Genomic DNA, 24,856 nt, shown 5'->3' with positions numbered 1-24,856 from the left:
TTTTGACACCATTCATTTAGCCACCTCATAAGAAAAAAAGGAAATAAATGGAGGGGGAGGACTTTAGCATGCAGAGATCCTCCCAGAGCTGGCACCTTTAGAGTCCACCCATGGATTCCTGTGAGAATCTTTACTGTAACCAAATAGATCTCTTCCTTTCCCCCAAACACACACACATATGTTCTTCCATCACTCCAAGTACCTTAAATATTCCTTAACTAACATTATTGAGTACTCCAAGGACCTTAAATATTCCTTAGCATTATTGAGTATTTCCTCCGTGGTAGGTCTCCTTACCTGGAAAGAGAGCTCTCGTTTCAATGGGCTTAACTGCCACTCCAGGATCCAGCTCTAGGAAGAGCTGCCGGCTCTCAGTTTGTAGTTGCTGCTGTTGTCCACTTGGTATGAAGTGGGCGCCATCTTGTTGCACTGCTGCTAGGCTTCCATGAAGTACCTTCCTCACCCAGCACTCCGGCTCAGCACCTCACACATGCCGTGCATTCTGTGTATATTTTATGGAGGATCATAAGACCCAGTCATTGCAAAAACTCTTTGAATAACCCTCTTCCTTGAGAAGCTGTCCTCGAATAACCCCCTTCCTTCTAAGTCCATCAGTAGGCACAGGACCTGAAGGTTTTGAAACAATCTTGCTGACATCTGAATTACACTACAGATTCTGTGACAAGGTCATGTTGCTGGAGCCAGAGTTCCCGGCCAGGGACTGGCACACTGAGCCTCTCAAACAATGGAAGGTGAAAAGATCTGAGAGCTTCGAAATTAAGCGGATGCAGATCAACGCAGTACTTACTGGGCAATAAAGTTCCTGAGGCAATAAAAACCCGTGATTTCTAGCAATTAGGAATGAATGGTTTCTCAGAAATGAAGTCATTGGGGGTAGTCCTGCCATGATGGAAAAAGTGATCATATAATGTGGGAAAGGACAAGCCGCAAGCTATAGACTGCATCATATCTCTGTATGAATGGCATTTCCTGTATGAGTCACATGTGTTATCAATTTTGTTGACAGGTTCCTAAAAGCACTCAGGATCACCTTTATTCTTCATAAGTAGAAAACTGACCTCCAATCTAGGACTCATCAGGAATCAAAGGTGAAACTTCACCAATCAAATACTGTCATGCTGTCATGCACTGATTTTGAGTAAAAGCCAGCTCTGGTGTTATATAAAATAATAGCTTATACATTAATTAGGAAAGCACTGTACTCCAGTTTCTGCTCACTTTAAGGAGATGGATTTTCCCCCTTGCTGAACTTAGCCCTTTAATTTGTTTCAGACCCATGGTCATCAAGCCAGAGGAAGTCTACACAAGAAAATCCTGGCACTTGTCAGAAATCAAAACAGCGGTGATGACAGAGCTGAAAAGTCCGTGTCCATTTTTCACTTTTAGAAGACCATCCGCGAAAATCACGACCATCACCGAGACAGACACGACCCGAGATGTTCCAAGAACACTGGGACTCCATCTGCTTTGTCTTCAGCCTCTGAATCAGGGCCCAAGAGAGTGAACTCTTCATGAATATGCACTGATCTGGCTGAGCAGTGAGGCTGGGCAGGGTTCTGATTAGCAAGTGCTACCTCCGGGGCGCAGAGGAAACACCACAAATGGAGATAACCTGCCGTGAGCAGATTTTGTTTCATTTTTTTGTTTGTTTTTCATGAGGGTGGAGAACAATCACTTCTCTAGTCAAACCTCTCAGCACAAGCAAGGAGCTCAAATAAAAGGCCTCCATGTAAGGGCTTTGCCAGAGGATGCGCACACGGAGGGAGAGGCAGCGAATTGCTCCTAATTTATTCGTCTCTCGCCAGTTCAAGGGCCCATCAGAATCTACACAAAACCTTTTATCTGCACGTGATGGGCAAATCAGCAATAAACAAAAACTGCTGTCTGTGCTTGTTCTGATAACTTAGTAGCATAGACCTCAGTACACAAAATAAAATGCCATGAGCTAAGGAGGGTCTCTAGGACCTGGGGCATATTAAAGTTCAATATATTTCTAGATTTTACGCTAAGAACCCCTAGGCCCATTTCAGATAATACTGAGCGGAACTTTCTGCAGCTTTGTCTAAAAACAAAAACCCCAAACAACAAAAAAGGCATTTTTTTTTTTGACCCGCTGGGCCAGTAGCTGATCTTACTGCCATTTCAGGGCTTTACCAGCCCGCAAAACACGAACTGCTAGGATGCACTGGTCCCGCTCACAGGCCGGCCCCAGGCCCCAGGGGCAGGTGGAGCGCCCGCTCCCGGACGGTCCCGGCCGCTCAGCCTGTTGCTAGCGGACAAGCAGGGGGCCAGTGCGGCTCTGGTCACCAGTCCGGCCGGGCGTGCGCAGAAGCTAGAACTGCGCGCCGAGCACGCCGTCCCGCTCTCTGCGGCGGCAGGACCCAGACCCTTGAGGTCCCAAAACCCTTTCCCCTTCGCCTGCCACCCACCTCCCACACTTCTTTCTACACGACAGGCGGCTCCATTGCTATTAAACGCCGGAGGGGAGCGGGAGACGAAACGTGAGGACGCCGCAGCCCAGGGCGGCAGGTCAAGACTTGGGAGAGTCAGACTGGACTTGGGAAGAGAACCGGTGAGGCAGGAGCCGCGGGGCGGAGCGAGGCTGCCGACCAGCTGAAGAGGCTGTGGCAGATCTCCCCCCCTCCCCAGAAGTGGTACGGTCCAGAGTGGGGCGGGGCCGAGGAGGCCTCTCCCGCACTCCTCGCCCCGGGGCCGCGGGAGCGAGTAAGCGCGCGCCCCGAAGCCCCGCCCCCGGCGCGAGCGCCCGAGCTCCGCCCCTCGCCGAGCCGCCCCCACCGCGGCTGCAGGGAGCGAGCTCGCCCAGCTCTGCGGGAGCCGCCACCCTCGCCTCCGCCGCCTCTTCCTCCCCCTCGCGTCCGCGGGCAGGGGCTGCGCGCGAGGGTCGCTGCCCTGGGTAGGCGGCCGGGCCCCGGTGGCGGCTGAACGCCCGCGCGTGGCGCCGCGACAGGTGCAGAGTCGCGGCTAAGGAGCCACCTGCGGCCGCCGCCGCGGCGATGCCCACCATGCGAAGGACGGTGTCGGAGATCCGCTCTCGCGCTGAGGGTGAGTGGCCGCCGCCGCCGCCCGGGGCCGATTCGGGGCCAGCCTAGGTCGAGCGTGCGGCTGCGTGTGTCTGTGTGAGTGTGTGTCGGAGAGCACGCCCGTCCCACCGCCTCCTCCAGGCAGTCTGACTGCGTGCCCGGTCCCCCGCAGACCCGCCTCTGATGCACTCGCTGCCCGTTTTCGGGGTTCCCGAGGTCCCAAATTGGAGTCGTGGGCGGGAACCCCAAAGCTTTCTTGTACCAGCAGCCTGCTGACTGCTCGGTGCCCATCACCGAGCGCCCTCGCCCTGTCCACCCCCTTGTCCACTGACGGGCAGACCTCGGGGTCTCCACTCAGCTTCCCATCCTGGTGATCAGATCCCAGCCCGCCGCCCCCCCCCCCATGGAAGCCCCCCGGGGGAAGCCAGCTTGCCTATCGCAGCTGCGGGGTCCTGCGCTTCTCAGAGCGTGGGGAGCTTTGGCTGGGGTGGGGGTACTCGGTGAGGACCGTGCGTTACGGTGTCTCTGCAGTTCTACCTCCTACGGAGAAGTCGCACCCAGTTGAGGTTTCCTTTATGTTTTGGCTTTAGCATGAAACCTGCACTTTGTTGCAGCTGAGCACTTTTTGGCCAGGTGGAAGCTTGTGTTTTGGATCCCAGGACCAGCTGTTGAACGGCTATGCTTCTAGGCACCGAGCACCGGGTGCCCGAGGGCGTGGGCTAGTGGTGCCCGTCGTCCTGGCCTACCTGGCACGAGGCAGACAACTCCGCAAATATGATTCGATTGTGCTCTGGGCAAAGTCAAGGCTACATGTATTTCCAGTTTTGTTTTCCCTTTTCTCTCCCTGAAACCTGTGCTTGAATTCTGCAAGAAGTTGGAGTAGCAGGTGTTTAAGAATTAGTCCACCTCACCATCATCACTTCTTCCCACCCCCACCTTTCAGTGAGAAGCAGGTGATAAAGTGGTTTTAGGAAAAGGATACAGGAGCCAGGTGAATGGGGTTCTCGGTTTTGAGACAGACCATTTTATTATCTTTCCTCAAGGTCCCCATGGAGAACTGGGGTCCAGTGTGCTAATATCTAGAATTCTCTGATCTAACATTTAGAGAATAGGAAATGCAACTCTAGGGAAAAGGTCACACTGAGTCAAAACTGACCTGTGTCCTACAGAGAAATACTGTCATTTGTAATCTCTGCAAAATATTTATAAAGGATATTACAGTTTTAGATCTGTAGTTGAGTGGGTAATATTAAAAATGCACACACGAAAGTTTTCTTTTTTTACACTTCTGAGTGAAATGAATGAATTCGGCTAATCACCTTTTGAATCATCAGAGTAAAGAAAATGTAATGATAAAAGTTGATGTCATTGAAAATATAATGGTTGTAGTTGGTGTTTTAAATAATGATTAGTGGGTCATACACTGTTGGAAGCTGGAGCAAGAGAAACATTCTAAAAGCAACGCAAAACCTGTGGCACATGAGATTTTAAAGTTGAAAGGCTGCAATGTTGTTTTTGCTGGGTGTTTGCATTTTTTTAAGCACTCCCGCAAAGATGACCTTATAGAATCTTACCACACTGCTGGATGTTGCTTCAGGTGGAGTACCATCTGAGAGTTGAGGTAGCTGTGACCCTGAATGGTTTAGTAGCTTGCCCAAGGTCGAGCACCTAGTGAAGTGATACATTTGGACAAAGAGCACTGCGAAAACAGAGACTGCTTCTTATTTAATCTTTGTATTCCCTGGGCTTCCAGGATCATATTGCTGCTTGGCAAATGACTTTTCCCTCTCATATTGGTTGATTTCAGTTTATTAGGTGCTCAACATTTGAGACTGTGGTAAAGACAAAATAATAACCCTGTGAGATGGCCATGTGCCTCATTGCCTGTCCTCCCACACCTTTCTTTCTCTAGAAATATGCTCCTCTGACAGCTTCTGCGGCCTAGGGCCTTGTTTGGAGCTGCAGCCCCCTTGGCCTCAGCTGATTGAAACTGCATAAGCTCCTCACCCAGAGGCAGCTGGTGCATAAGTGACTCAGACACTTGTAATCTTGTGGTTTGGCTACAAAGATTTTCTGTGCTGGGCATATCTCTCCTGAGAGTATTAAGGTTAGAGACTTAGAGTGAAAATCGAAGCAGAAAGAGGAAGAAGTGAATTGGCTGGTAGAGAAGAGAATGGATGATAATAATAGTTCATGCAAATGCTGCTGATAGAAGGAAACAGAAACTGAACAGACGGGAAAGAATGGAATGGAGGGGTACACAGACGATGGGGAAGCGTGGCCAGACCTTGGAGCCCTCCCTCTTGAGTTCTCTGCTCCCAGTTCCCAAGTAGTGTTAAAATAAGCTGTTTTGTTTGTTTCCCTTGAAGTGACTTGAATGGGCTTCTGTTCCCTACTTTCAGATTGGCCAAACACAGGGACTATCCTGCCTGTCAGTTGTTTACAAGCACATTGGGCAGAAAGGACTTAGATGAAATAAGAAATAAATAGCCTAAGAGGGGGTGTTTTTTGTTAACTGAACATCATGCTTGCTTATGGGTGGGCATGCATCCTACGAAAGATCAAGAATTCAGTGCACGTTTATTTGTGAGCACGAGCGAGTGCTGTATGATTGAGTTTCTTATGCACTGCTTCTCAAACTCTAAGGCACACACCAATCTCTTGTTAAGCGCAAATTCTGAGTTTCTGATTCAGGATGTCTGGGATAGGCCTGGAGTTGTTCCACGTCTGACCATTTCGCAGGTAGTGATGGGTGATAGACGATGCTGGCCCCTGCATCCCAGTTTGAGCAGCAAGATTCTGAAGAATTCATTGATTCAGCAGCCAGAAGAGTGTTGAAGGTGGAGGGTAAAAATATGAAAAAATGGTGACAGTGAACATGGCTTGTTTCAGAGTTCTTAATGAAATTAGCCAGAGCAGAGGGAAATGTGGAAGGAATAAGATTTAAGTTTAGATAGAGTGCTGTTAGATCACAGAGCATTGTTAATGCCAGGATGAGTCATTTGGATGCAGAATGGAATATTGGTGCAGCATCTCAGAGTTCATGTAATCTAATTTCTCATTTGAGAATGACACCAGTGTATAATATCTGACAGGGTCAGCTGGGAGCCAAATCATTTAAAGGAGTGCCATCCCAAAAGATGCATCTTAGATAAGTCTGGAAGTATGTTGCATGCTTCTGGGGGAGAGGTACCCTCGAACAACTCCACTGGTAATTCTTACAATAAAAAGATTAGGATTTGTGTTAGAATGACACAATGAAAATAGGAAGAATGAGAGAAATTCTAACTGAACTCCTACAAGTTATGTTCCTAGTTCTTGGGCTGTGTTAGTGACCAGGACAGGAGGAGCCTGCTTACATTCTAGTGATGCAGGAGACAAAGCAAGCAGAAAAAATAAAACCACTTTTATAATTTGTTATTGTGGTAAGTGCTGTGGGGAAAATAAAGAGAAAATAGATGTGTATGATTGGTAGTTGGATGGTAATTCTGAGCTGGTTGTTTAGGTCAGCCTTCATTGACAAGTTGACATGAAAGAGGTGAGGGGATTAAGCCACCTGGGGATGTGGGGCTAAGATGTCCCCAGCAGAGGGCACAGCCAAATCAAAGGTCCAAGGCAGGAGAGAGTCTGCAAGATTAAAGGAACAGTGCAAGAGAAAATAGTAGGAATTGAAGCCACAAATGTCACACTGTAGCATTTAGCTGTCATGAGTATAGGGCAAGACAGAGGTGGGTTAAAAGAAGCAACAAGCCGGCGCCGTGGCTCAATAGGCTAATCCTCCACCTTGCGGCGCCGGCACACCGGGTTCTAGTCCTGGTTGGGGCGCCGGATTCTGTCCCGGTTGCCCCTCTTCCAGGCCAGCTCTCTGCTATGGCCAGGGAGTGCAGTGGAGGATGGCCCAGGTGCTTGGGCCCTGCACCCCATGGGAGACCAGGAAAAGCACCTGGCTCCTGGCTCCTGCCAGGATCAGCGCGGTGCGCCGGCTGCAGCGGCGGCCATTGGAGGGTGAACCAGCGGCAAAGGAAGACCTTTCTCTCTCTGTCTCTCTCTCTCACTGTCCACTCTGCCTGTCAAAAAAAAAAAAAAAAAAAAGAAGCAACAGCAGCAGCAATTGTCCAGCAGAAATATAGAATTTTAATGTTTATGATATTGCAGAAACAAAGACACTGAAATGATGGTGGCCTTCATGAAACAGTTTTTCATCTGCAAAACCAGTACAGCAGTACACTGTCAGGCTCAGTTGTGCCTGTTACACAAAGTCAGAAGGGGTACCGCTTCACCATCTTAAGTGTGTGACTTCTATAAAGTCACAGCATGGTGGCTGGGGTGCCAGTCATCATGCAAGCATTTGAAGCAGGAAAAAATGACAGTGTGAGAGAGAGGTGATTTTTCTGAAAGTACCACACGCAGAATAATGCTTATTTTGCATGAGCCTCCATCTGCAAGGGAAACTGGGAAACGGACTTTTCCAGCTGGGCACATTGCTCAGTGTTGTGTTACTAAAGAGAAAAAGCAAGAACAGTCATTGGGCAGGCAACAGGCTCAGTCACAGGTCCTTAGATTGCCAGAGGCCCTGGCTTGAATGAAATAGGAACTTTCCTGCCACCCCTACTCTACAAAATAATAAGCATTAAATTACTCAAGACTAAAGAAATGGACATGCAAAAAGCTATCTACCAGTGGTCTGCGTCATGTTCTGCTGAATGTTATAATGGTAAAATGTAAGAACATTCATTTGATCATATAAAACTTGCACTAAATGATAAATTAAGGAGTAGCTTTGGAGATTGTTTTATCAAATGGCAACTCTAAAATGTTTGTAACTACATAGAATACTTTGTTTCATTTACCAAAAAGATTTTAAAAAGGAACAACAAAAGTAATTTCTGGATAGGCAGAGTGGTTAAATTGCAGTTTGAGATACCCCCATCAGATACCAGAGTGCCTTTTTCCAGTCTCGGCAACTCTGCTTCAGTACGGCTTCTTGCTAATACACACCCTGGGAGGCAGCAGATGATGGCCCAAATAGTTGGGTTCTTGCCACCCAAGCAGGAGACCTAGATTGAGTTTCACGCTCCAAGCTTCAGCCTGGCCCAGCCCTAGCTATTGCAGGTTGAAGATACCAGGAGATAAAAGATTGATCTCTATCTCTCTGCCTTGAAAGTATTATTTTTTTTAAATTTTTATAGCCTTTGCATGTTCTCAATGAAATATGATACTTTCTAACTTTTACTTGTTGAATTCTTTATTTAGGGGAGAACTAAACCTTTGATTATAATGTAAATTGAAATTTGTTATAAAAAATGAAGGAAGGGAGGAAGGGTGGGAAAGAGAGGGAAGGAGAGAGGGAAGAAGGGAAGTATCACTATATTCTTAGAATTATATCTGTGAACTACAGACAGAAAGAGGGAGGGAGGGAGGGAGGGAAGGAGAGAGAGAGAGAGAGAGAGAGATTGTATTGATATTGTATTGAGATTTGTATTGATATGTTAATGTGAGAACTGACGAGAATTTTGTTTTAAGTAATTATCACAAAATTGCTGTGATCCTTAGAATCAATGTATATTAATTTTTTAAAAAATTTTTAAACCATTGTTAAAGGAAAACTTTTAGGAGGCTATTTCAGTTGTCCAGGTAAGAGACAACTTTGTTCCTTTAGCAATCATGTGTTATGTACCTGCTGTGTACCAGCTACTTGGGTTGTGGAACAAAAGGTTGTGGTGAATGAAGGAGAACCCACAGGAAATGCGGAGATGAGTTTGAGTTTGTACTGAAGTGACACTATGTGAGAGTGAATGTGATGACACATAACAAAACCAATATTTGAAAATTTCAAAATATGTATCATTAGTGTAATTCTAGGGATGGAATTAAAAGATATTTATAGAATTCATTTCTCTTTTCATTCTGTGATTTCAAAAGCAGTGAAAATTAAGGCATGTGCCTACAGTACAGCCATAGGAAGGCTTCCTAGGTCAGAGGATCTTTTGAAGCTAGTGCAGTGTTTGCTGTGTGGGTCTATATTCACAGAGTTCCATTAGAATGCAAGTGTTGTGACAAGCTACAGCTTTAACCATCATTCTTCACTACTTACTGGACCCTAGACTTTTCAATGATCTTACTCTCTGGATAGTAAGCTCCCAAAAGGCAGGGAATTTTGTTTTTTAATGGAAGAGCTTAACTGTGTTCTTTTATTGTAGAACTACAACCTGCTCATTGGAAAACCTCACATTGCAAAAACATTTCACAGAAGTAGGAAAAATATCACCAACTGCCATCCAACTATAATCACATTGTGATTAAAAAATTTTACATGAACTTTATATATACATACGTATAAAATGTTACATTTAAGTGCAACTCTTTTCCAGAAAAGGAAATGCATATTTATTTAAGGATAAACATATTTCATATATATTAAGAATATATACTCTCTTATTTTTAACTTTTTTTCTTACATATTAATATTTCATGGAGTTCTGTTCCAATCTAATACAGATTTGTATATACTTCACTAAGAGAGTGATTTTTGTTGTAGTTACTATCTGTACTTATTATCCTGAGTACCTGTCACCTATTAGAGGCTCAATAATTATTTGTAGAATGTGCAGATCAATATCATTAATGTTATGACAGTTTAGATTATGTAAGTATATAAATTACAAAGGAATCCTCTGGGTGGGCATTTAGGTCATTTCAGTCTGTTTTTTAACAGACAACACTTGAATAAGCATCTTTTTTACGCTTTTTGTGACAATTGATATATCTTTTTCTAAAAAAAAATTATTTGAAAGACAGAGTTACAGACAGAAAGAGGGAGGGAGGGAGGGAGGGAAGGAGAGAGAGAGAGAGAGAGAGAGATTCCCCAAATGGCTGTAATGGCCAGGCTGGGCCAGGACGAAGCCAAAAGTCAGGAGCTTCTTCTGGATTTCCCACAGGGTGCAGCAGCCCAAGCACTTGGGCCATCCTCCACTGCTTTCCCAGGTGCATTAGCAGGGAGCTGGATGGGAAGTGGAGCAGCTGGGGCTCGAACTGGTACCCATATGGGATGCTGGTGTCCCAGGCGGCAGCTTTACTGGCTATACCAAAATGCTGGCCCCTGTTGATACATATTTCAAAATTGCTGGAAAGATCAGCTCACACTCCATTGAAGGCGATCAAGAATGCCTATTTCTCCATCCTTTCTCCAACATTGGGTAGCATTCTTTTTTAATCCTCATGAGTATACAAGAGTACTTCAGATATTTTGTTTGAAAATTAAATTGAAGGATAAATTTATTTCCAAATAAAATTTTTTTAAATCTGTGCATGCTATTTTCACAACATTCATTTCCATGAATATATTGAAGCCTCCTTGAATGCATTGATCTCAGAAATTTTTGTACCAAAATAAACTTCCATTTTCCATGAACTTTTTGAAGTCCCTTTGTACAATGCAAAAAATAAATATTTAAGTTTACATTGCCTTATTATTAGATTGAACACATTTTGGTAAATTTGGTGATTTTTTTCTCATTTATTTGATTCATGTTCTTTTGTGAAATTCGTATTGGATTTTAAGACCTTATACATTAAACATACTCTTTCCCCTATTTGTAGTTTATCTTTCAACCTTATAGTGTTTTCCTGTCTTTAAGTTAATTTTTATGAAGTATAATATTTTAGTGTTTTCCTTAAGATTCTGCTTCAATGTCATACCTTTTTAAAGATACAATAGATTTTCACTTAAATTCTTATTTTTTAAGGTTCATTTTAAGCAGTTAGTTATATGTAAGTCCAATGGGATTTATTTTTCGTAAGATATAAGGTCAAGATCCAATTTTTCCTCAAATTATTACCCACCCAATATAATAACCATAGATTTAATAATCCTTTCTTCCAAAGCTGATTTTAGGTACTTCTTTACATATTCATCCATCTGTGTTTTTGTGGGAGGAGTCATTCTCTCATTTTGACTCTACCCACTTCTCTCTTTTGGCCTCTGATATCAAATTCTTTTATTGCTACTTAAATTTAAAGAATCCTCATAGCTGTCCTCTTCTTGCTTTTTTTAAACTAAATTTTTCTTCACATGTTTATTTTTTCCACCTGAACTTATGAATACATTATTGAGTCAAGCTAAAACATGTGGTATGATACTTGTTTGATTTGTGTTAAGTTTACAAATTTATAATGAGTGAATTGACACCATGTTTATTGTGAGTCATGTTGCTTAGTTTCTCTCTCACTTTATTGATATTTTCTTTCATGTACTGGGGAGAGTTTTCTTTTTTTCAAAAAAAAAAAAAGATGTATTTATTAATCTGAAAGTCAGTTACAGAGAGAGCTCTTCTCTTCTTTACTCCCGAGGTTGCCACAAATGGCTGGGGCTGGGCTAGTCCAAAGCAAGGAACCAGGGGCTTCTTCGGGGTCCCCCATATGTGCGGCAGGGCCCAAGCACTTGTGCCATTTTCCACTGCTTTTCCCAGCCCATTAGCAGGGTGCTGGATCAGAAGTGGAGAGCTGGGACTCAAACCAGAGCCCATATGGGATGCTAGCCTTGGAGGCAGGTGCTTTACCCGCTGTGCCACAACACTGGCCCCAGGAGACTTGTCTTAATATAAATCCTCCCATTTAAGTGATTTGTTCCTAGATGATATATACTTTCTGAAAATATTGTGAATGGGATCGTTTTTTTAAATTATATGTTCTTATTTGTGATTGTAAACTCGAAGGCAGTGAAAACCATAGATTTATAAACTAATCATCGGTTTGATTTTCTCTTATTTTAAACAGCTTTTACTTCATTTTTATCTCTGTAGGTTTTTAAGTCACATTGTACCTCATCAAGTACTTTTGTTTTTTTCTTCCCCCAAAGAAACCTTTTATTTAAGGAGTACAAATTTCAAAAGTGCAACTTGAGGAATGTAGTGATTCTTCCCACCATACCCTCACTGCCACCCCACCTGCTTCCCCCTCTCTCATTCCCAGTCCCATTCTCCATTAAGATTCATTTTCAATTAACTTTATACACAGAAGACCAACTCTATATTAAGTAAAGATTTCAACAACTTGTGCACACACACACACAGATCTATTTGAAAATAAGTATTACAGTTAATTCTCATAATATAACTCATTGAGGACAGAGGCCCTGCATGGGAAGTAAGTGCACAGTGACCCTGTTGTTAATTTAACAATTAATGCTCTTCTGTATGATGTCAGTGATCACCCAAGGCTCTGGACATTAGCTGCTAAGACCATGGGAGCCTTTTGAATCCACAGTCTCCATCCATAATTAGTCAAGGCCATAAGCAAAGTGGAAGTTCTCTCTTCCCTTCAGAGAAAAGTACCTCCTTCTTTGATGGCCACTTCTTTCCACTGGGTCTCAGTCACAGAGATCCTTCGTGTAGGATTTTATTTTATTTTTTTATTTTTTTATTTATTTATTTTTTTTGCCACAATGTCTTAGCTTTCCATGCCTGAAATGGTCTCATGACTTTTCAGCCAGATGAGATTGCCTGAAGGGCTGATTCTGAGATCAGAGTGCTATTTAAAGTGATTTTCATTCTATGAATCTGCTGTGTGGACTGCTTCTCATGTTGGAACATTCTCTCCTTTTTAATTTTATCTATTATTATTACCAGACACTTGATCTTATTTATATGATCCCTTTAAACTTAATCCTATCTGTATGATCACTTAACACTTAATATGTCACTTTAACACTTTAGATGGCATTTTTACCATCCAGCTTAATGGGATTTAGGGTCCCATGCCAAGTTTTTAAAATGTACCCTTAGAAATAAGTCTATAGGCATGAATGGAGAACTATACAACTTTACAGTTAAAAAACTTTCTCCTCCCTCTCTTATTCCCACTCTTATTTTTTAATGAGTTCCATCCCCAATTGACTTTATTCACATGTGATTAACTCTCTGTTAAGTAAGGAGTTCAACAAATAGTATGAAGAAGAAGAAAAAAATCTGTTCCTTGACAGTCAAGAGAAGGGCTGTTCAAGTCATTGCTTCTCAAAGTGTCAATTTCATTTCTACAGATTTCCTTTTAGGTACTCTATTACTTATCACAGAGCAGGGAGAACATGGTATTTGACCCTTTGAAACTGACTTATTTCACTAAGTATGATGCTTTCCAGAGTCATCCATTTTGTTACAGATGACCAGATTTCATTTTTTTTTACCACTGTGTAGTATTCCATAGAGTACATATCCCATAATTTCTTTATGCAGTCTTCAGTTGATTGTCATTTAGGCTAATTTCATGTCTTAGCTATTGTGAACTGAGCTGTAATAAACATAGGGTGCAGATAGCTCTTTTATTTGCTGATTTCATTTCCATTAGGTCAATTACCAGAAGTCAGATAAATGGATTATATGGTAAGTCTGTCTTCAGATTTCTGAGGTATCTCCATACTGTCTTCCATAGTTGTTTTACCAGTTTACATTCCCACTACAGTGGATTAGGGTACCTTTTTCCCCACATCCTCACCAGCATTTGTTTGTTGATTTCTGTATGAAAGCCATTCTAACTGGAGTAAGGTGAAACCTCATTGTGGTATTGATTCCTGTTTTCTTCAGTGACCCACTGTTCATTCAGGAGCATATTGTTCAGTCTCCGTATGTTTTCATATATTTGCATATGTTCTAGAGATTCCTGAGTTGCTGATTTACAGCTTCATTGCATTGTGGTCGAGAAGATGCATGGTATGATTTCAGGTTTTTTTTTTTTTTTTTTTTTTTATTTGTTTAGACTTGCTCTATGGCCTAGTATGTGGTCAATCCTAGAGAAAGTTCCATGCACTACTGAGAAGAATGTGTATTCTGCAACTGTAGAATGAAAAGTTCTGTAGATATCTATTAGGTCCATTTGGTCTATAGTGTTGATTAACTCTGCTGTTTCCTTGCTGATTTTCTGTCTGGTTGACCTGTCAATTGCTGAAAGTGGGGTACTGAAGTCACCCATTACTATTATTTGAGTCTATTTCTTGCTTTAGATCCCTTAACATTTCTTTTAAATAGCAAAGTGCCCTGTAATTAGGTGCATATACATTTATAATAGTTTTATCTTCCTGTTGAATTGATCCCTTAATCATTACATAGTGCCCTTCCTTAAAGAATTTTTCAATGACATCTCCAATTAATTATATTTGGCTATCTGTTGATTAAACTAATTTTTTAGCTAGAGTGGTTCATTTTTGTCTGCTGAAGTATTGTGGACTCTGGCACCAACTTAGCACCTTCAAGGTTGCATATAATAGCCCTTACACCCTAGTCAAGCTATTACTCTTTTTATTTTTTTATTTGACAGGCAGTTAGAGAGACAGAGAGAAAGGTCTTCCTTCCATTGGTTTACCCCCCAAATGGCCACTACGGCCGGCTCACTGGGCCGATCTGAAGCCAGGAGCCAGTTGCTTCCTCCTGGTCTCCCATGCAGGTGCCGTGGCCCAAGCACCTGGACCATCCTCCACTGCCCTCCTAGGCCACAGCAGAGAGCTGGACTGGAAGAGGAGCAACTGGGAAGAGCATCCAGCGCCCATGTGGGATGCCAGCACCACAGGTGGAGGATTAACCAAGTGAGCCACGGCGCCAGCCCGCTATTACTCTTTTTAATTCTTTCTATTGAAGTGAGGCCAGAGTTTTGGCCAATAGAGTTTAGTTAATGTTTCCATGGAATCTACATATATCACATTAGCATTCATAGCTCATGTCAGCACTAAGAAAAATTGAGCAACAAGTGCTAGAATCATGTCATTTAAAATATTCTAGTAGCCACATTTAAAATGCAAAAAGAAAATCAATGAAATTAACTTTAGAAATGTACTTAATATCAGTTGAATAGTAAATATATTAACATAAACATTGTATAAACAACATACATCAGTGAGACTGTGTATTTTATTTAACCAAATATATTCAAAATACTATTGTTTCTATGTTATTGGTATAAAATTTTATATTAAATCATTTGCATTTATTTTTTGCACTACATTTTCTAAATCTGGCAGGTATTTTGTATTTGCAGAACATCTCAATTTGTACAGTCCTATTTTGTGTGCATCTCATGGCTACCAATCTGGTCAACAGAGCTGAGATTACACCTCTAGCCTGTGGCTACGTGTTAGGATTTACTGGAATTTTTCAGAACATAAAATTTTATAACAGAAACCCATGGCTCAAAGAAGCTTATTAAAAATAGATGTGTGGATATACATCCCTCGAGTAGAGTTAAGCCTTTAGCATCCCTCTTCCAACAGAAGGCAGTCATGTGTGTCCTCACGCATGATGTTGGTGCTTAGATAATACTGCTTTCATATGGTCCTAGTGGCTATTTAGGGATTTTATGTAGCTACATCTTTTGCATCTGTTGTGTTGTTTACACTAAAAAAGGAAATCCCTTTTTTAATAGTTTTGATAAACAAAACTATCCTCCTCTACCCTCCTGTTTTTCTCATTCATATATATATTTTGATGTGAAATAGATATGACTTTGTGCTGTATGTCATCATCACCTATGTGGTCTAAAGAGACTACAGAATTTGATTTCATGGATTATTTACACCTCTGACTTACATGGCAAAGGGAAATGCTTATTTATTTAATTATTTGAGAGAGAGTGAGTGAGACAACTCCTATCCACTGGTTCACTCCCCCAATGCTTACAACAACCACAGCTGGACCAGGCTAAAGCCAGGAGCTAGAAACTCAGTACAGGTCTCCCAAGTAGGAGGCAGGGACCCAGTTACTTGAGCCATCACCACTGCCTCCTAGAATGTGCATTAGCATAAAGTGGGAGTCAAGAGCTGGAGCTGGGCATTGAACTCTGTATGGGAGATGGGTGTCATAAGCACTAGGCTAAATGTCTGTTCTCCAAGACTGTCTTTTAAATTGAGTCTCTGTTCATCATTTCGGGCGAGCTATCTTTGAAGGAGATGACTGATCTTAGTCCACCTGGGCAGTGCTTGATAGTATCAGGTTACTGTTAATAAGAAGGCCAAAGCCTGGGTTCTGGCCCAGGAAACTCCACTTAGTGAACCAAATTGCTTAGATTGCAAGATTGACTTTCATGAGTGAGGCCAGCAAACAGTGAGTAGTATACAGGGGTGAGTCGGAGAGATGATTGGTTTGGACATTGATCTAGATTAGAATAACTTAGGTTCCTGTGGTTAACTGTGGTCCTAAGGCAAAGCTAACTTGTTGTAAAAGAAATCTCCTTTTATCGAAAGCTGATCTGCAGGTCATCTTTTCCCCTTGTCCCTCCCTCATCCCCAGATAGATTTAGCCATACTGCACTCCTGAAAACTTTCTATGTAGGAGACATTTAAAGAGTTCTGGCTTAAGATTCTAAGGACATGGCCTGAGCAACCTGCGCCCATTTCCCTGATCCTGAGTGTCTGGTACAGCATCTCATAAAGCTGCAGTGCTGGGGACCCTTGCCTTGCTGCTGCGGTCTGGTCTCTGACCCTAGCTTGGCCCCTAGGGCTCTCTGCAACTGTGAACAATTCTGATGCTATGCCCTTAGCCAAGCCTGCCCCGGCTTCTGAATGCCATTTGTTTGCACTCTCCCCACTGTTGCCCCTGGCCAGCCCATCTGAACAAATGTGTTGCCCCATATAGGAGATCTTTGGTTCTGAAGGCTTCCATTACCCATGACCTTTGCTCCTGGACCTTGCACTCTGCCACAGTGGCTGTGACCCTTCCAGGCAGCCTCACTCTCCTCTTTTTTTCCACCCTAGTCTAGGCCACATCCTGTCTCTGATCAAAGAAATGCAGCAGGTCTCCATGTAAAATGTTACCAAAATTTGATGTGCTGCTTTACACTTTAAATTTGAGTCGGGTTCCATCCACCATCCAAGCCTGAAGGGTTGTGATGAATGTTTTCAGATGGACTTGCTCAACTTTCCTTTCTCATCGTTGTGGGTAGCTGTTAAAGAAATGACATGAAGAAAAAGGACTCTGTCTGCCATTTCTGATGCAAACTGCCCAGTGTAGACAGTGCAGTGGGAGGCTTGTGAAATGCAGATTGCTTTATTGCCATATTGTGTATCTCAATGGTGCTCAAGGCTGGCTGCACAGTAAATCAAATGGTCAGCTTCTAGACAATACTGATGGCTTGGATTCATCCCAGACCAATGGAATCAGACAGTGTTGACCATGGGGATATATAACAAGGTAATTCTTATGTATTCAGTGTTGAAAAACACTGGCCTAGATCCTTAAACTTGCTCGCAGAGGATGGAGTCTAGATTGTATAGAACCACATAGGTTGCAAGCCAGGAAATCATAAGCATAAACTATTTTTGGTAAATTTTTTGTCTGTCACCCAAGAACTTAATGGATTAACTTAATGTCCCTCCCCTCTCAGAAATAGTCAAGTTTGTGTGATGACACACAGTTATTAGATATTAAAGATTTTCTTTAAAATTCCAAATTGAATGTTCAATTCAGTACAACCAATTGTAGAGCACAACACATTGAGTTTATTTTTAGCTGATGTTAGATCTTCTCTGGGAACTTGTTGAGTATGAGCTTTGCTGCAATGTCCTTACCAGTTTTTGCTAACCTGCTTACTTTTAGTATGTGGTAGCTATTAATAACTTTATTTATTCCATATTTGTAGCCCACATGTTTAGTCATTTGCAGTTAGGAAAGAATAACAGAACAATTTAGTAAAAAGCCCATGAAACCTGAGAGGCAATTTTATTTCCAAGGAGTGCCTTGTCATCTGTATTTTTACAGTTACTGATTTATCCTCCCATGACATGAAGCTGTCTTTTGCAGGTTCATGTACTGAATGTAAAGATGCACCCTAAGTCCCAGTTTGCCCACCTCCCCTGGTTGCTGAGATGAAGCTCATTTTTGAGGCTCTTAATTTGGCCAAGTGTGGCTTCTCTGTTGCCAACTGGACGAATACTGCACTCTGGCTTCAAGATGCCACTGCTGATGGTGCAGACAAACATCTGAAGCTCTAAGAATTAACAAACATCCCAGTGCCTTAGATTGAGTATATTGTAGCCAATCTCATGTGAGTTTTTTTTTTTTTTTTAATTTTGTAGTCCTTGTCTATCCTCGTTTCTGCATCTAGACTTTTCTTTATTAGGTGATAACATGACTTATACTTAACAGATGGAAATCTTTTTAAAAAGCAAGAATTTAACCTGGTAGAGCTCTGAATTCTTGGCTCAGTCTAACCCCAAATGGCTATTTATTCCTTTTTGTTTAAAGTCTAGAAAAAGAATCATTACAGGAGTTGGCCTTTTGTTGACTTCCAAGTGAATATAATTAGCAACTGGGGACCAAGGGAGAGAGATCTGGCTCTTAATTTCCCCAGATACCAAGTTGAATGTCCTCTGATGTCACTAAGTGACTTTCCCTACAGAATTTATCCTTGTGGTTGGTGAACCACTCTCTTGTGTATTTTAATTTGGACTAAGACTGAATACCAAGGCCTTTAGTTGGAACTGTTCTAGAGGGTGCCCTTTTTCTATATGTTTGACTGTAATTGTCCTTTTCATTTTTTAAAATTATACTGAAGCAAACTAATGGAATAGCCATCTTAATTGTTTATACTTCTTGTGATTTCAGTCCATTTGGTACCAGACTATTTGACAAAGTAACCACTTAACAAGTAGAATGAGTTGAATGCATTTATTTGTAGCATAACAACACTTGAAACAATAACTCATTTAGTGCTGTCTCCTCTCTACTATCTTAAGCTAATGCCCTATAAATAAAAACTGACTTGGAGAGAAATGCAAATAAGGCACTTGAAGCTTCATGTAGGCCTGGAGTCATATCTGGGCTCTATGCTTTTCAAGCTCTTTGACCTTGAACAAATCACTTAACCTGAGATTCCCAGTTTTCTTGGGTAAAATGATAATGAGTCATCTGCCTGTTGGATAGTGGGGAGACAAGCCTGGCTGCACATGGGAACCTCCCAAGAAGCTTTCAGCATGCTGACCCTGGGATCCAAGCTCCCAGAGATCCTAATTTCATCTTGGGGGTATAAGATGAAATGAGGAAAAATGATGGTGACTTGATCTACCAGGTATCAGTGTACGTGAAGAAATGGTCAGATTAAGGATACTAACTGTGGAATGCTAAAGAACAGAGGAAGGAACAATAAAGCGTTGGGCCCTGAGCCTCAAATGATGCTGTTGGGATGGGCACTGTGGTGTGGCAGGTTAAACTGCATCTTGGGGTGCCTACATCCCACATCAGAGTGCTGGTTTGAGTACTGACTACCCTGTTGCCAGTGCAGCTTCCTGCTAATGCATCCTTGGAGGCAGTGGATGATGGCTCAAGTGCTTGGACCCTTGCCACCCATGTGGGAGATCCTGATGGAGTTCTGGGCTCCTGGCTTTGGCCTGGCCCAGTCCTGGATGTTGTAGGTGTTTGGGAAGTGAAGAAGAGATTGGAAGATTCATTCATTCTCTCTCTCTCTCTCTCTGCCTTCCAAGTAGATGTACATAAATAAACATTTCTTAAATGATGGTTTCATTTGCTAAGATAAAGAACAGTGGGATGAAGGACTCTAAACCAAACCTTGGTCTTAGAAAACAGTGAGAAGCCCCCATGTGCCAAAGAATTTATGTTTGTAGACATTCTTTTATTCCCTTAGGAAGAATATTGTTGCATTTATTCTAAAATCCAAATGTCAAGATTTCCGTCCTCTCCTTCTACTGTCTTCTTTCTTCTGAATATTCTTTAGAACTCCAGTGAACCTGTCTTAGTGCCTTCCCTCTTCCCCAGTGCTTGGAATCTTAGGCATCTGAGTCTGCTTGGGATTCATGGTTCTATTGCCAGGACTCTGCCCGATCCTCAGACTTGATGAGAACAGTCTTTCACGTCATCTTGTGTTCTTTTGGCTGTTGAGGTGCTCCAAACTGCAGAGACATTGTCCAGAGCGACGATATTAAATGAAAGCACTTGTTATAAAGTAGGAGCTGAACAAATGTTTTCTGAGTCTGCATCTGGTGAGTGAGTGGTATCAGATCAAGCTGTTCACATTTTGGAAGCCGAGTCTTTCAAATGCTGGAGTGTTTTTGAAATCTCACGGCGTTTTCTTATTGTCAGACAGAGGCCCACTGCACCTTGCCTATCAACGGCTGCAGGTAAGCCAGTATCTCTGCAGGACTAATTTCATGTTTCTCAATGGTGGTGGTAGCATCTAGAGGTAAAAACCATTGTGTGAGGAGGTTCTTAAACCTTCATTCTATCCAACCTCTTAGCATTCTTGTTCTACCTGTGAATTGGGTAGGCTGATGACAATCTTGCTCATGTGTAGGTGTCGTCGCTTTAATGTCACTGAGCATTGTGCTGGGTCTTTTAAGACGTAGCAGCCCACCAGCTGTCATTCACACATCCTGGTTTAATCTGTTTAGTGAGACGTCTGTGTGCTTTTTTAGCCACATCCTGACAAACTGAAGGATGCCAGTCATGCCTTACTTGCCGCTGTGCAAATGTCTCTTAGATCTTTGAGCCCATCTTGTCTAACCAGTCTCGGTGGGTTCTTTAATGCTGCCCACGGTGCTTACGGCAGACAAGCCAGCCCGGAGCCACACCCATTCTCAGGGTCATGTCAGGGCGTGGTAATTCTCGGGCATGCCTTTGTGGGTTACCAATTTTTCTAGATGTGTTCAAAGGACTTGTTAGATGTTTTGCATGTCAGGTTGTGATTCTGTTTGTCATCCATAGGCAAATGCAAGTGTCACACCTTATCTTATTCTAGGTGGTATCTGGCTCTGTGTAGTAAAAAGTGGTAGTTCTTGCTTGGGGCAGTTTATGTTGCTGTGGGTGCTGCACTGCATCCCCACCAAAGTCATAATTGGCAGGTGACTTTTAGCTTCTTCACTCAGTGTTTTTGATGATTGAGACTTTGTGAAAAAATAAAGGTGAATTATTGTTTTCTGTCTTGCAGTCACAATGGAGGTAAGAAGCAGGTGCCAATCAGACTCTGGTGACTCATTCTGAGAATAATGCTACAGCAAAATGACATTTGAGTGTTTGTGCTTATTTTAATAAAATGAGGACTAGGCTGTTGGAGCCAGTCATGTATCTGCCTGTTTTTGTGTTATAAAATGCACAATAGCCTCTAAAAATTAAAGCAGTTGAAATCCAGATTGACTTTTGTAGTTGTTTGTTAATATTCTTTCCAAGACTTTTTAAGCTCCTTCAGAATTATAATTCAGTTGTATCGTCCTGTGAGCACATTGTCGCTGAAGTCAGTGGGGTTAACCGTCCTACAAGCATTTATGGCAAGTAATTCTACAGTGGCCTTCTGTGAACAGAATCATGAAAGCTTGCTTCCTGCCCTGGTTCCATATCAGTAGTTCTCAGATGATCCTGTAATTCCATTTTTTTAAAAGTCTTCCTGAAAAAAATAAGATCAGGGTGGTTGCTTAGCCTAGTGATTAAAATGCCCTGTCCATATTGGGGCACCTGGATTTCATACGTGGCTCTAGCTCCTGCCTCCAACTTCCCACTAACACAGACCCTGGAAGACAGCAGTGACAACACAAATAACTGGGTCCCTGCCACCCACATGGGAGACCTGGTTTGACTTCTCAATTCCCAGCTTTGGCCCTTAGGCCACTGTGAGTATTTGGGGTATGAACTAATGGATGGGGGCTGTCTGTTGTCTGGCTGCCTCTCAGATAAAGTAACAAAAATAACAAAACAAAAAAGGGATCCTGAAATTCTAACGTTGGAAAGGAAGCTTAGAAGTCATTTAGTATAAGGCAGGGCCCTATACAGCCTGCCAACATTGATTATCAAGCCCTTGTTGGATCACCTCTCAGTGAAGGGAGTGTGCCTCCTTTTCAGACTGCTCATTGCATTCTTAGCTCCTGCTAAGAAAACAATAAAAGCAGTAAAAACATTTATTTTGTGCATGTGTTTCTGGGCCAGATATCCCCCATACTGGATCTGCACAGTTGGCTTTTTAGGCCTTCGTGTTGGGCCTTCAGTGGTCTCACCCTCTCTCAGTCTTCTGGACTCTGCTTCTTTCGTGGGACCTGCACCTTTGCCATGTCGTGTGTGTTCTTATCCTGTGAGTGGAACCCAGGAAGGCTGGCTCCAGAGCTCTCCCTCAGTTATGCACGTCTGTGTTAGGGGATCCTCCTGTGTCACAGCTCAGCCTCTTGGAACTGGATCTTGGGGTCTCTTTCTCTGGCCACATTGCCCTGTTTTTGGTTCTGTACACCTCATTTTCCCACTTCCTACCCTGGCTTTCCTACTTCAGCCTCACTCTCCATTGCACTCCCTGCTCTGTGCTGAGTCTGCTCACTGTATACCTCATTGGCAAGCCCATCCCCAAGAGGGAATCTGACAGCCCTGGCTGGTCGGGGGCCCTTGTATCTGGGTATCAGGCCAGGAAAGGAAGGAGGAGCAGGAACCAAGCATGGTCCAGGACAGACTTGCAGAAGGGCTCATAGGCAGCGAGGGACCACTGTTGATAACCCCGTGTGAGCTCTCCTCCATATGTCTATTGAAAAGTTGGGAACCACATTGTTAAATAATCATGGAATCACAAGTCTCTGTTTTATAACCATAGGACCCAGCTAAAAGCTTTCCTGAAATCTGGACTCCAAGGGTATTTTTTTAAAAAGCAAGAGAAGGGAAGCAGGTGTTTGACCCTTCAGTTCAGGTGCTGGTTAAGAGTCCCACAACCCATATCAGAGTACTTGGATTTAGTACATGCCTGGCTCCAGCTCCTAATTTCACCTTCCTGCTAATGTGTACCATGGGAGGCAGTAGGAGATGGCTCAAGTAATTGAATTCCTGCCACCCACATTGGAGACCTGGTTATGGCTCTGGCCATCCAGTTTCTGCCTTCCCCAGCCCTGACAGTTGCAAGCACTAGAGGAATGAACCAGCAGATAGAAGATCTCTTCCTCTTTCCGTCCCTGTCCCTGTTCTTCTCTCTCTGCCTCTAAATAAATAAATTTGAAGAAAAAGTGTTTTAAAAAAGAAAAGGAGAAGAGGTGATTCTGTGGGGGCTCACTGGTCTCTAGTGGTCACTACCTCCCTATAAATTTTCTCTCTTTAATTTTTTTAGAGTATACCATATATATTCTATAATATATACATAATGATATAAAATATGAATTCACTTAGAGCAGCTATATGCTGGCTTTTTTTTTTTTTTCTTAATAATGCTCTACTTTCTCTTTTGCTTTGGTTCCTCCAACTCATGTTTGTTCTAACCTTTCCAGTTTAAAGAAGGAGATGTCAGAGCCAGGCTTTTTAATATCTGTTAACATCACATCATCTATGGCAGGCAACATGCCTTGCTCTTCAGTTCATTGCATTGCAAATGAAAGGGAGCCATGATTTTGGTGGCTACTAGCATTTTGTAAAACACCTTTTGTCTACTCTCAGATGTCTGTGCACCTGATATTATTCAGTTTTGGACATGTGAGCCTGTGTCCCACCTTCCCCATGATCTTTGTTTCTCCTTTGCTTGCCCCAGGGCTTCCCAGCCAGTAGCAGTAGTCTCTTTATGTGCACTTCCCTCTTCCTGCTCATCAGAGCTTTTCACAGTTAGCATGTTGCTCACTCAGCTATCCTGATATCTGCCTTTTTTCTAGTTTTCATAATAACTTGAATGTGTCTGCTGAAGTCTGGAATATGTGTCTGAATTGGCCTGGCATTCCTCTCTTGGACTGCCAAGAGCTCTTTAGTGCAGTTGTTTTCTGAGGGTGTCATGACTACTAACACTTTTGTATCTATTAGAGTTCAGTCCATAGTATTAATCCTTTGCCTCTGTATTTTCTATTTTAAAAGAATTATTTCTTTATTTGAAAAGTAGAATTATAAAGGGAGAGGGAGAAATGGAGAGAGGAAGAAAGGGGGAGAAAGAGAGAGAGAGAGAGAGAGTGATTGATTTTTCATCTACTGGTTTGCTCCCCAAATGGCTGCAATGGTCAGGGCTGGACCAGGCTGAAGCCAAGAGTCTGGATCTCTATCCGAGTCTCATTTGTGAGCAGCAGGGGCCATCCTCTGCTGCTTTCCAAGGTGCATTATCAGGGAAACTAGATTAGACCTGGAGCAGCCAGGACCTGAACCAATGGTACCCATATAGGATGTTGGTCTTGCAGGAAGTGGCTTAACCTGCCACACACAATGCTAGCCCCTGTTTCTGTGTCTTCTCAGAGATAAACTTGATGGCAAGGCAAGGATGCATTTAGCTACCTAAGACCTCTAGGAGATTTCTCATAGATGTCCTATAGTTGAAACTCCTGTTGCTATGACAGTCTGCTTCTAGATACCCTTTAACTCTTTTAAAGAACAAGTGGCCTATGGGATATTCCAAGGCCACATCATCAAATTCTTTCCCTTTTTGTTTGCCTTCCTTTGGTATTAAGGAATGATTTGGCATTAATAAATCTTTTATTACTATTTCCAAGAATCTCAACATGCCCAAAATGATTCTTTTTCTAGGTTAATATCCAAGACTGGCTGCCTAGGAGATGGAGTGCCTACTATGTGTGAGGCCCAGCACCAGGCATAGATTCTATGTAGTGTGGCTTCAGGACAGTCTCTTTCTGAACGTCAGGAACACTTTTTTTTTTTTTTCAGTGTCTACCACTTAGAATTCATAGTGCTACTTTTGGAGGGAGTTTGCTGCAGTTGAGCACAAGTTCAGAAAGTGTTAAGCCATTAATTTTTTTCCTGTTGTAGACAAGAAATGCTGTTGATATGTTTTCACACTTTTTTATTTTTAGATCAGTTCCCACAAAGGCACTTAAAGAAAACCATGTGGTAGTGACCAGTCCTCATAGGAAACAAGGTGTT

The 24,856-nt window shown here is 42.6% G+C and overlaps 1 protein-coding gene across 1 annotated transcript in view; it reads left to right on the top strand.

Annotated features, from left to right (window-relative positions):
• Positions 1–2,951: 2,951 nt before the first annotated feature.
• Positions 2,952–24,856, top strand: part of ATP8A1 (ATPase phospholipid transporting 8A1) — a 262,162-nt gene continuing 240,257 nt past the window's right edge. The window contains exon 1 of the mRNA XM_070068174.1: positions 2,952–3,084. Within this exon, the coding sequence (XP_069924275.1) occupies positions 3,036–3,084 (49 nt within the window). The 5' untranslated portion in view covers positions 2,952–3,035. The remainder of the gene's footprint in view (positions 3,085–24,856) is intronic.

This window comes from Oryctolagus cuniculus, chromosome 2 (assembly GCF_964237555.1).
Source record: "Oryctolagus cuniculus chromosome 2, mOryCun1.1, whole genome shotgun sequence".
Taxonomy (NCBI): Eukaryota; Metazoa; Chordata; class Mammalia; order Lagomorpha; family Leporidae; genus Oryctolagus; species Oryctolagus cuniculus.
This window is presented reverse-complemented; position numbering and strand designations above follow the sequence as displayed.